Below are 13,150 nucleotides of genomic sequence, written 5' to 3' on the forward strand. Positions count from 1 at the left end.
CACAGGCTCCGGACGCGCAGGTTCAGCGGCCATGGCTCACGGGCCCAGCCGCTCCGCGGCATGTGGGATCTTCCCGGACCGGGGCACGAACCCGTGTCCCCTGTATCGGCAGGCGGACTCCCAACCACTGCGCCACCAGGGAAGCACCTATTTTTCCCTCTGTGACCGGCAACTAGAAAAGCACTTCACACAGAGTGTGTGGGGGGAGAGACGGAGGGGGGTAGGAATATGGGAGAAAGTGAAAAATAGAGCTGATTCTCCGGCAGAAGTGAGGGACTAAGACGGTGCCTGAGTTGGGAGAATAATCCGACCCTGAGGGTCACCCCAGGTGGGAATGAACAACACCCTCAGCCGGGCGGGGGGACACCAGCTCCAGACCCTCAGTGACACGTCAGCAGAGAGAGCAGGGGAAGCTTCTCCAACAGAGCCTGCACACCCCGCAGCTGAGTTTTCTTTCTTTTCCTTCCATCCCCCTCCCCCCCACCCATTTCCACAAACTCCACAACATCATACTTAGAGAACTAAAGTATACATTTCTTAAAAAGCAAAGGACTGGACCCAGCTGAGAATCAAAGTGCTGACATCAGAAGAAAGACGGAGGTCATCTCAGTGACTGCACACGGAAAAGACACCAATGTTAAAGCAGAGAAGATAACACATCCGGCCCGTGAATGGTGAGAATCCAATAGACGCACAGTTGGTGTCCCTGAAGCAGAGGATTGACAAGAGGACCAGAAGATGTCCTGAGAGATACGTATGAAAAATTTCCCAGGCAGAACTGAATCTGCAGGTTAAAAGCACACTCCACATTCTCGGAGATTTTGACACCGAAAGCTCTTTGCCAAGGCATAGCCTGGAGAAGCTGTTGAACTTGAGGCTTAAACAAAGGAATCTCCAGGCATCTAGAAAAACACAAATCAACTACAAGAGAGACAAAGTAGACTGGCCTCAGAATTGTTCACAACAGTCAGAGCCTGAGAACATTGGAGCAATGTCTACCAAGTTCTGAAAGAACGTGCAGCCTGAGATCATTCCACCCCATCAAGGTGTCATTCAAACGTAAAGGTAACAGACAGACATCTTTAGGCAGTGCTGTGAACCTTCTTTAAAAGATATTTTACAATAACAACTTAACCCACTGATAGATGACTCATGATTTAAAACCATCAGGACTCGGGAAGCTTTGATGAAAGATTGGTAAGTGAATATGGAATCCATTTAAATGTAGAGTTAAAACTGAATAATTATGATACCACGTAATTAGAGAGCAGTGTATGTGTTAGAAATATGGGAAGTATTAAAATAATCGTATAACTTAACAAAATTCAGAGGGGGTCAGACGGAAGAAGTAATACCTCTTTCATCTTTCAGAGAAAGGAATCAATTAGTATTGTCTGAAACTGAAACATAAAGTACTAAAGATAAATAGTCACCCCTTCTTTTTCTTCAAAATCACTCTTTCTTTAATCCTAGAGGGATATTTAGGAAACAACCCTCTGGTGGTGAAGAAACTTTTATGTGACAGTGATTCTTTGAGTTTCATTTCCATGTCTTTTGTTGAATGCAACTAAAATTCAAAACAGCTTCTGTTGTATGACCCCAAGTTTATAAAGCAGTTTTGCTTACGAACCGTCTCTGCTGTCAACATAAACAGAGAATACTCAGATCATGTTCTTATTTGTGCGTGATGGGCTTGGGGTGAAACTAAAGTGAAAACACTTTTCACCTCTTCATGTTTAAGACTCTGAATTCTTTATAATAAGCATTTTTAAAAATACAGAAACAGTGTATTTTATTTTATTATATAATTTATTACCGTAGAAAGGCTGGAGGGAAATCGCCAAGTCCCTTCTGGGGGTGTGTGAATGTGCGTGACTGTCAGTGGTGCAGCCCCACCTGCAGGAAACGTCCAGATTTCGGAGTTACGGGTGGGGTTTCTGAGCTTCCTCGCGTCGTGGCCCCGGCTCGCTTTGCAAGCCTCCACTTTCTCATTGCCTCCCTGTCAAAGTCAAGTCCTCCGTGCTCCAGCCACACCGAGCTACTCACAATTGCCTCGCCAGCGTGCCCGCTTTCATTTCTGGGCCTTTGCATTTCTGTTTGCTCTGCTTGCATCGCCCTCTGCCCATTTTCTCTGAAGCTCTGCCGGGCTCCTTTTCCTGGGTAAGGCCTACTCACGTGTTTGAAAAAAAGTTTTATTTTTCTTTTACTGTGGTAAAATATATATAGCATAGAATTTACCATTTTAAGCATTCTTAAGCGTACAAGCCGGGGCGCTAAGTGCATTCACGATGTGCGGCCATCCCCACTGTCCACCTCCAGAGCTCTTTTCATCTTCCCAGACTGAAACTGTGTCTCCGCGTCCCCATCCTTGCCTTCCCCCAGCCTCTGGTCACTTCTGTTCTACTTTCCATCGCTATGATGCCTATTCAAGGTACTTCGTATAAGTGGAATCATACACTATTTGTCCTCTTGTGGGCTCTTATTTCACTTAGAATAGTGTCTTCAAGGCTCATCCGTGTTGTAGCATGTGTCAGAATTTCCATCCTTTTTAAAGTTGAATAATAGTCCATTGTCTGACGATACCACATTTTGCTTTTCTATTCATCTGTTTGGGTAGTTGCCACCTTTTGGGTACTGTGAATAATGTTGCTGTGAACACTGATGTACAAATCCTTCTCATTTTTATGGATTCCACTTCGACATTATTTCTCCCCGTGGGTATCGCGGCCGGGATGCTGGGGGTCTGGCCTCGTGGTCTGGGAGCGGGTGGTGGTGGTGAGCATGCGCAAAGGCACGCAGGGAGGAGGGGGTCTAGGGCGATGCGGCAGGAGGGGCGCAGGAGCAGTACTACTCGGCGTGCGCAAGGTCTCCTAGAATCCAAAGCGGCTGGGACCCTTATTCCCCGTCTCCATCCTCTCGCCCGGTTTCCATTTCTACTTTAACTCCACTTACTGCAGTCTTTCCACCGTATTGTGTTCTCGGTATTTAAGTGGTTCTGGTTTTGGTCATTGGCAAGAATTAAGGAGACCATTCCGAGCCACGAGTGTTCTGATTTAGTTCAGCTGATGTGAGCAACCCAGGCGTCAATAGGAAAAAGTAAAAAATTAAAATAATGAAAACTCCCCCGGTGGTTCCGGCATGCAGCCAGGGTCGGCACCCAGCAGTGTATCCCTGCCATGTTCTTTTTGTTTTGAGCACAGCAATCGTGTACTTTCTATTTCCGTTCAACCCCCGTTCATTCCAGACCTTTCTAACACCATTCTCAGAGGTGTCTGACACTTACTAGATTTCTCCTTGATTTACATAGCCAAACACCCGGTTCTGCTCATGCTGTTTAAATTACAATGGGAGAGCTGACTTGTGGCCACAGTGATCTCTTCAGTGTCTTTTTTCCTTCCTCATCGGGATAATTTGTGACTACATAGTGATTTACTTGTGAGAGATCTGCACGCAGAATCTTCCTATTTTTTCTCCTTTTCGTAAGCTACTTCTTCATGATGTCTAGAACACACATGCGTGCTGGGCCCTCCATTTCCGACATAAGGCCCTCTGACAGCTCTGATGGGCGGTCAGATGAGTTCTTGGGCCAGTCAGTGCTAAAAATGTTTATTTTAAAATAATCCCTACAACCCTACAAAATAGGTATTATCCTTACTCTATATATGAAAAAACGGAAGCCCAAAGATTAAGTAACTGGACCTCGAAGCCAGGCCTGATTCCAAAGCCCTGCTGGTCTCGGGCATGGCATCCCGCAGTCTGAGGGCTGAATGGCAGTTATCAGTCAAAATGGAGATGTGTTCATCAAATTTTTAAAAACGCTTGAGAAACACTGGTGGAAGGTCGCACGCTAATTAGTGGAACTCAGTTAAGCAAAGCCCCAGAGAGAAAACCTCGTGATGCAGAAGGGGACCATGAGAAGGGCCAGGCTCCAGAACGCCGGAAAAGCCATCTTATCCAGCAGACAATTGAGAACGGAATAAATCCCCCTCTTTTATTATCACATGGAACATGTGGACAGTCTAAAAAGCAGCACCGATTAAAACCTTGAGGTTCCAGTTCCGTGTGTGGTCAGGCACTATTCCCCTCTAGATCCTGTTCCCTCCTTGTTATTTAAAAGGAGCAAAGTGTCTTCTACTACAACGTAGACTCCCCTTACACCAAAATAAGGCTTGAGAAATGTCTGTAGAAAATAAAAATCAGATACTGAACAATGTCTGAATGTGTAATAACTACACTCTAGAATCAGTTGAGTCTCTGCCTCAGACTCTTTTGGTTTTAAAACAAATCACTTCCAGAGCCACGTTAAGAAATATATGTTTGTTTACCCAATTCCTTTTCTCCCCCCCCCCCCACCGTGCCACGCGGCATGCAGTGGAAGTGCAGTCTTAACCACTGGATCGATCACCAGGGAAGTCCCCCAGTTCCTTTTTTTATTGGTTGAATCAAAGGAGAGATTGACATCCCCTTTCCCCAAGTATTGATTTACCATGCCTACTGTATACTTCTTGAAAGTTGGCATTTTGAAAAAGAGGCAGAATAAAAAAAATTGAAGGACATTTGATGTCATTGTCAAGGGCCACAAAATAATAAATGAAGTATGTTTTCATATTGTAGTACTGGCTTAAACTTCACCGAGACTTGGACGTTTATTTACTTTTGTCCACGAACTCTTTCGGAAGCCAGTCCCCACCCCATCCCCCGGTCTGTGAAAGGGCTTCACACACGCTGTATTCTTCCGAAGAAAGCGCACCAAGCGCTCGGAGCCGCAGAGAGGAGCCGCAGCCAACCACCCGCTGCCCACGTCCAAGAAGCCCACTCTGCTAGGTCAGGGAAACCGTGCCTAGGACACAGCCAGCAGCCTGCAGTTTTGTTTCAACCACAAGTATAGGTTACACGTCCTTCTTCAAGCCCTCCTCCCACCCCTAGTCACTCTGTTTGGCTAACCAGTGGCTATATTGCAAAATAATAATGGGAAAAAAATTAAAGAGATGCCTGCAGCAGTTACCAGTAAGGATGGTGTGAAGGTACACAGAATTTTGGTTGATCACTTCTCTTTGGTTTCGGTAACAGAGAAGAAAAAAAGGCTGACATAATGCTGATTTTACTGAGGAATGTAACAAAATAAATGGAAGGAAAAAAGAGAAAAATAGTAGAGACAAAGAATATTTCTACACCAAAATTATGAAGTCATTTAAAAGAAGGGAAATATTCTACAACAGATGAAGAAAGTTTTAATTTCTTTTCACATTAAACATTGTTCACCACAGTCAGCTAACAGAAATTATTGTAACATTGGTCAAGATGACATAAAACAAAGGATAGATGTTTGTCATGAGAAAACCTCATGTAATGTGCGTGATGATGTTAAATACTACATTTTTCATGACAAGATACAACTTATCTTGAAGAGGAACCAAATAAGTCAGATCAAGGAGACATGCTGAGGTTTTAATAAAGAAGGAAAGCTTTGCCTTTTCCAGAATACTTCAAGTCTAGGACAATTTAGGTGAAAGACATGAGTTAAATACCAAGTGCTGGGCAGGGTCACAGGCCCGTAGCTCAGGTTTTATTTACAGGACTGGACCTCTGCGGCTCTCGCCTTTCAGCAAGCAAGCTGTTTGTGGCAGAGGGACCGTCAATGGGATATGATCGATCCGTTTTAACCGGCAGGCAGTCCAAGGAACTATTTTCAAAGGGATGGTTGAGTATCTTCATGTATACACTATTAAGGCATCTACATTTTTGGTGTTTCCTGTATGTAATTTTACTGCAGTTTTCAAATTCTTCTTTGCATTTTGCACAACAATGATATCAGGTATTGAGAGACATAATTCTCTACTGATGAACCAGTCCATCCATTTTGCAAACTCCAGATTGAGGTCTTGTGAAGGGAAATTTATAATGTGGGAACACACAGAAAGATATATTGAAAACCAATAGAGAATATGGTTAACCATAAAATTTCAATCACAATTAAATGTAGTCTTTAACTATGGAGAAACAGAAGAATAATTAGAATTAAAATAGGTATTAAAAATAATTACCAGTAGTTTGTATTAGGAAAGAATACAGCCATAAATGGCTTAATTGCCCAATTAAGTAACTACCAGAGTCTTCTTTAGTCCACGCTAACAATTCACATGTGAGTTAGTCAGCAAAGCATATAAATGCTCGACATCTCTGGAATAGAACATCTTAGTGATAACACGGACTACATAATTCTACCCATTGTCGTGACTGTGCACAGATTAACCAGGTTAAATACCAGAGATACATTGGGATTCGTCCCAAACCTAACAGTAGAATATTAAACAAATTTTTTAAAGATTCGGAAATAAAAACTGAACAATTTTAACATGGAGGAGACAGTGCTTAAACAATTATCAACCTAATCAAGACCTTTAAAATTACCACCAAAATGCACTACAATATTTTTTTTATTTAGTTTACAGAAAGGATCTATAAGTCCAGGTTGCAGGAGGAAAATGTTCAGTGCTATTTACATTCATTTTAAAACTCTGCTCTATACAAATTTAATTCTGATCAGTATGAACAATATTTTCGTAGATCTACTGCATATAAAGCCTTTTCGTCAAAGCATTAACAATGAATAAAATAACCTGATTACCTTTAAACAAAGCTGACCGTTTGAAACGATTTACACTTACTATTTGTAAGGGCCGTGGACACTCATTTCAGTACAGAACATAACGTCAGCCTGCAAGTTCATTTTTATAAAGGCTAAAGTTATTTATATGGAACATTGTTCTATATACTACACGCCAATCTATATTTAAGTTCTATAGTTAGGTATTTTATAAGTTTTTTATTAAATATATTCTACACGTATTTGTAATTTCATCCAGGAAGAATTTCTTCCCAGTGAAAAAATATAAAATCTTTTCTATTTTTTACAGGTTTAGATGAAACTAGCTCATGCTTTAGTGCTGTGCAAATTGTTTCTAGCATATCAATTTTTAAATTATTGGTACAAAACAAAACAATGGCATCCCTAATCAAGTGTGCCTTGAAAATCAGCTGTTGACTTTAATACAATTGCAAGCACTAATACCCAATGCAAACTACATAAAGAAACAAAATTAGTCCTATGGAGAATTTTTTAATTTTAAGAATTCATCTGAGGTCTCTAATGAGTAACTGTGACACTGGACACAGAGATGAGCAATAATTATGGAAAAATTCAATTTGCTGATATTCAAATACACAAAAGTGATGAATAAATGAGGTTTTCTAATATTTCTGTGCAATCACGGAGGTCTACGAGTGACTGGAATTTACCCCTGCGTTAAGGCTAGGACGCGAGCTCTCACCCATCTTGTGCTATGTGAACCAGCCCTCCGTCACTGTCTGACTAGAGTGCACATGTTAAAGGAAAAACAACTAGTCTCATCAGCCCTCTGCTGAGTAATTTCAACAAGAGGCACGTTTTGTTTCTTCACTTGCTGCAGTGAGAACAGTCGCACTCAGTGTAGGATTCTGTGCCCGCGCAGCCGCCACGGCTGACTTTGGTAGCATTCACCCAACATTTCAGTTTCTTTTCCATTTTTTACTCTCATGTTAGCCCAGTAATTAACTTCATTAACTGCTGTGTCTTCCAGTGTGGATTGTATATATGAGTATATTTCTAGGTACCATAAACCATGTTATAAATTCTGCTGATGAAGAAAATAACCGTCAATCTTTTTTAGTGCACACTGTATTTGGAACACTTGATTTTGTTAGTTCTGGTAATGAAAATTTTTGTGGCAGCAAAATCGTTTCTGCTATGAAAGATAACTTGTTAACTTTTCCCCTGGAGATTGACTTGCATTCAAAAATCAATACATTTTAAAACTGCTCAACATAAACAAAAATACTGGAAATAAAAAATCATAGTGAAAAATGTTCTTGGTTCTTTTTACTTTCATGAGAAAAGATGACAGTGTTCATGTGATAGTTCAGGTCCACGTATTTATAGGCAGACTCTTCCTAAAGGTTCTGAAGCGACGTTGGGTCTCCTCTGGCCCAGCAGCATGAAAGACAAAGACTACATCACACCACACCTGGCAGACACTGTTTACAGGATCACACAGCAATTACTCTCTCCAGTCTTTTCGCGATTCCTCTGACCTAGGGAAGATGAAGAGAAGCCTTGTTTATAAAAATGCATGGGGGGACTCCCCGGGGGGGGGCTTCCCTGGTGGTGCAGTGGTTGAGAGTCCGCCTGCCGATGCAGGGGACACGGGTTCGTGCCCCGGTCTGGGAAGATCCCACATGCCGCGGAGCGGCTGGGCCCGTGAGCCATGGCCGCTGAGCCTGCGCGTCCCGGAGCCTGTGCTCCACATAACGGGAGAGGCCGCAGCAGTGAGAGGCCTGCATACCGCAAAAAAAAAAAAAAAGCATGGGGAAAGGGGCATAATAAGAAACAGCAAGCATAGTAAGAAACAGGATTTTTCTGTTTAATGTTTGCATTATTTTAAATTAAAAAGCTATAGTAAATACCCTTTTAATTTTAGCCTGTTTCCAAAATGTCTGGTTATTTGCTTACTAACAAGTTCCATCCATAAACTGAATAGTTTCTGGTGACTCGTTAGGTCTTAGCAATCGTCCACAAAGTCACCTTCCCTCTCCACTGAGACCCAGCTCCAGGATGGATGGTAGCACCTCATGCTGCACTATCCTCCACAAGCCTTCCCGGAAGCAGAAGGCTTCCACAAGGCAAGCAGACGGCTGGGCGGCGGGCAGGGCGCTGATACCTGTCTTCACCCCCAAAAGAGGCCCGCAGAGGTTTTTAACATAAGGGCCCACTTACCTACCCAGACACCCTAGAGATTCCACAGTCCTGCCCCTCCCTCTCCTCTCCCCCAAACCAAGATACACACATAAACACAGAGGAGAATCAAGGGACACGCTGATTTGGTTTGACTGCTAAGGACCAGTCACCATAAACTATGAGAACTTCTTCCCCTCAGAATTTCCGAGAAACGCGGAGCCACTTCTGAATGGCTGTGGCTCGAGTGAGAAACTTCTCGAGCGCATGGCTCACCTTGAGAGTTGGGCTCTGGCAGTGTCTCTCTGGCCACCAAGTGCATCACTGTTGTTTTGCCAAAAGGAAGTTTTAATGCTATGTGAAAAGCAGAAGACAACTTGTTACATATACACCAACCTGTTGAAATCACTAACCAAAATTGAAACCATTTTAAAAATTGATTGCTTTTTGTATGACTTCCTCAACAGATGGCATTTCTTACCAGAGAGAGCATCTCTTACAAAATGAAATTAGGCTCATATTATCAGAAACAATTTTTATAATTCAGAAATTATTTAGCTATGGCTATCAGCTTGACACATATATACACATTGTTTAAGGAAGGGGACAAGAGAAAATGCATAACTGGTTAATATTGGATAATCTTTAAAGGAGAGAAGGAATTTCAAAAAGGTTTTAAAGAATACTTTTTCTAAATTAGGGGGAAGTTTAGATTAAGAGACATTTGTTTCTAAACCTAATTATGTTTAGTCACATAATAAAATTCCTGCACCAGACAGGCCACTATAATGTAGAAACAGAAGAAATGACAAACATAATTTTAAACATAATAATAATATAATAATTTTATTATTTTTAACCTTATATGCTTCAATTAGAAAATAATTTTCTTAAAAAGGTTACTTTAAAAGAATCACTGTCTTGGCATTATTAGTAATCACTGTTTTCTAATCAAGTCTTTAAAAGGTTTTTCTCATTTATAAGTAATAATTTTTATTATGAAATATTTCAGACACAGACCAATATAACGCACCCATGAACCACTGACGCAAAAGTTTCATGGCAAATCCCTTTGTCATTCTGTGTATAAAATTAGAAGCAGCCGGTAGCTCTAACATCTGGAGTTGTTTCCATAGCCGTGATGTTTTAGTTCTGACGTTTCAAGCTAGTCTCTTCACTACAAGCTTAAGGCAGGCTTAGATCATTACGTAGCAAGCACTACCCTCCTACCACTTGCTCTTGAAACCTGCTCTATAGGATGATGGTTAAAAAGAGCCCTAATTATCTTCAATATTCCTAATATTTCATGTAATCAAGGTGAGTTTCCATCTTACTTAAAGCTAGCCAGCCACTACTTGGTCTGTTCTCTTAATTTCTGAAGTTAAAATGAAGCATCGTGGCCCCAAAATACACACTAGGCTGAAGACAAAGGAGGGCCTTTATTGGATAATCTCCTGGGCCTGACTTAACACTGAAATGCAAACAGGACTTTATATGATGAAACATTTCACTAAATGTATTGGGAGAGCCTGACTGAATTTAAAATGTCCACATACCAAGCTGTGTTCCACTCTCACACCGCCTTCTTGACTCCAGTAAGCCAGACCTGGGTTACAATTGCACCCTGCTACTTACTGACTGTAAGATGAGTTCTGAGAGTTCTGTTGACCCCTCCCTACGCCTCAGCTTCCTCCACCTAAATTGGAGATAGTAATTCTATCACCTGCCCCCTACCACTGTATTGATTAAAAGAAACAATCCAAGGAAAGTGCTTACCTCGGGGCTTGGCACAAAAAAGCATTCCATAAATATTACCATGATCATCATCTTTTTGAGCAGCCAGGAAAACAGACCTCAGAGAACAGGTAAGTGAACTGAGATGTAAATGTGGAGAAATGTGGGACAGGCCTAGAAAGCTGCTGAGGGGCTTCCTGTTTGAAGCCACAAATTCGATTGACGGGGACTTAGTTTTCTTCTCCATCTGAATTTTAACTAGAAATTGTAGACATTGATACTAAGAGACGGTAAAGGAAGAGGGATACCAGATCCAAGATGCTTTCTCTCCTTCACTGTGCTGCTTCTGCTTTCTACTGGGACACTGCACAGTACCCAGAAGAGAGGTTCTCACCCTTCACAGAAAAATGACCAGGGACGGCAAATCGGTAGTAGATTGGGAGACAGGGCGGGGGAGAGTGGGCATGCAGAAATCTGCATTTAAAAATAAGTATCCGATGCCCACAGAGCAAGTCTCAAGCCGTGCAAAGCAAGCCTAGGCCTTCTCCACACTAGCCATTCAACTGTATGACCCTGTGTGCCGTCTCCTCCTTATCCACATTCAACAATACAGGGAGACAGAGCCTTCCCTGGTGGCGCAATGGTTGAGAGTCTGCCTGCCGATGCAGGGGACACGGGTTCGTGCCCCGGCCCAGATCCCACATGCCGCGGAGCGGCTGGGCCCGTGAGCCATGGCCGCTGAGCCTGCGCGTCCGGAGCCTGTGCTCCGCAACGAGAGAGGCCACAGCAGTGAGAGGCCTGCGTACCTCAAAAAAAAAAACAAAAACAAAAAACAGGGAGACAAAGAAAAACAGCGACCAAAAAGCCACAAATAGTTCAGTGTTATTACCCAGATTTACTGATCAACTTAAAAGGTCTAGGTTATATTCCTATGCTCTTTGTCTAAATCACTAAGACCAGAGACGGTTTGTTCTTGAAAAGACTGACAGCAACATAGAATGAGAGTAATAACGTAAGTCAATCTGTTAATCGGTCAAAAACAAATTCCAAAAAAAAGTCAATAGTTTGATTTTAACACAAATTCTATTATCTTTAATATGAAGTTGGAACTTTGGGGCCACAACAGAGAGGTAGTTAAGAATTAAGTTGATAAGAAATTGCTCATGTAGATCAATACTCAAAGGGAAATGGAGTCTCAAGAGTCATTCGTGGAGTCAATAGATTAATTCAATCAACATTGACCCATCAACACTACAAGAGCTTATGTGAGGCACAGACAATCAAAAAAAGACTAAAATATGGTCCCATCCTTAATGAATGTAAAATATAGCCATAGGCAACACGTTAAGAACTGGTCCATGTAACTACACAAAGAGCTCTAGAGAAGTAATAATAACAACAACTACAAACCAAAACAAGCTATATTTTAAACGGCAGATACCTCTCAGTAGATAGCAGCACTTTTTAGACCAGTGTTATCAATGCCTCCAAAACTTGGCTGTGTGTAAAATTACATACTGAAACACTCCATCGACTTGATATTGTCATAATAATCATTTGTATTCATCTACTCCAAGTCACATAGTATTTTAACAGTGAATTGTATGTGTTTCTACTATGTAATACCAGAGCACCTTGAAGGAAGAGATTCTTTTTCAACCCTGTATCTTTAATTGTTTAGCAGTGTTGGCACATAAGAAATAAATACATGCTGAATAAATGAATGAATGAACGAAAATATTCTAACTTTAAGGAAGAACAGATTAAACATTTCGATTATTAGGTTTAGAGGGAAAAAGTCATGACTATATGTAAACAAAGATATATTACAGTAGATCACTTCCTTTGCCTACATATTTCTAATTCTCATAATATATTTGAAATACTTGTACTTAAATAAAAACAAATCCTGCTGATGGTAGACAGTGTTCCACCCAGAAGGGGGCACTATTGAGCTACATTTCCCCATTCACATATAAAGAGCAGTAATAGCGAACAATTAAAGTGTTTACTATGTGCCAAGCACTGTTCTATGTGCTCTGAATTTATAAACTAATTCAACCGTCCCAACCTATGAGGTAGGCACTATGGTTATCCTAATTTACTGATGAGGAAACTAAGACAGAAAGCAGTGAAGTAACTTGTTCAAGGTTACAGAGCCAGTAAGTAGTGGAGCTAAGATACAATGTAGACAATCTTGCTCTAAAATCTGCTCTTTCAGTCACTACACTACAGTTTCTCTAATGTTACTCACTTACCTTTATTCCTGCATGATTAGCAATTACATCAGTTAGAGTCAAACTGAAAACATACCTTCAGTATTCTATCTGAAAATCCATTACCATAAACTTTTCCTAGTTTGTGTGTCTCGCTTTAACTTAAAAATATTACATCTAAATTATATTATCCAGAAGTACACTTAAATTACATTTATAAAATATAGGTATGGACTCCCATCTGTAATGGCTTAGAGTTTATTCTACAAGGCAGTAAACACTTAATCATAGTGCTAAAATTAAACGGAATGAAAAATGTAAAGAAGTAGACATATCAAAAATTAGGCAAAATTCACAGTTTGAAATTATATATTTTTAGTAAGATAAGACATTAGCATTTAAACAAACAAATGAATAATGCTGCCATGAG

At 41.1% G+C, this 13,150-nt stretch overlaps 1 protein-coding gene and 1 long non-coding RNA gene across 3 annotated transcripts in view; one reads left to right on the top strand and one right to left on the bottom strand.

The window, feature by feature from the left end:
• The window catches only part of LOC307176435, a 98,928-nt gene that overhangs the window by 64,467 nt on the left and 21,311 nt on the right, over positions 1-13,150 (top strand). The gene's annotated exons all lie outside the window — the stretch shown is intronic.
• UBL3 (ubiquitin like 3) overlaps positions 5,215-13,150 on the bottom strand; it is a 70,611-nt gene continuing 62,675 nt past the window's right edge. For both annotated transcript variants that reach the window (XM_079902521.1, XM_079902522.1), the window contains exons 4-5: positions 9,047-9,124; positions 5,215-8,130 (exon numbers count right to left, since the gene is read on the bottom strand). In XM_079902521.1, the coding sequence (XP_079758647.1) occupies positions 8,078-8,130; positions 9,047-9,124 (131 nt within the window). In that variant the 3' untranslated portion in view covers positions 5,215-8,077. The remainder of the gene's footprint in view (positions 8,131-9,046; positions 9,125-13,150) is intronic.

The sequence above is a fragment of the Stenella coeruleoalba genome (assembly GCF_951394435.1).
Source record: "Stenella coeruleoalba genome assembly, chromosome: 18".
In the NCBI taxonomy this organism is placed as follows: domain Eukaryota; kingdom Metazoa; phylum Chordata; class Mammalia; order Artiodactyla; family Delphinidae; genus Stenella; species Stenella coeruleoalba.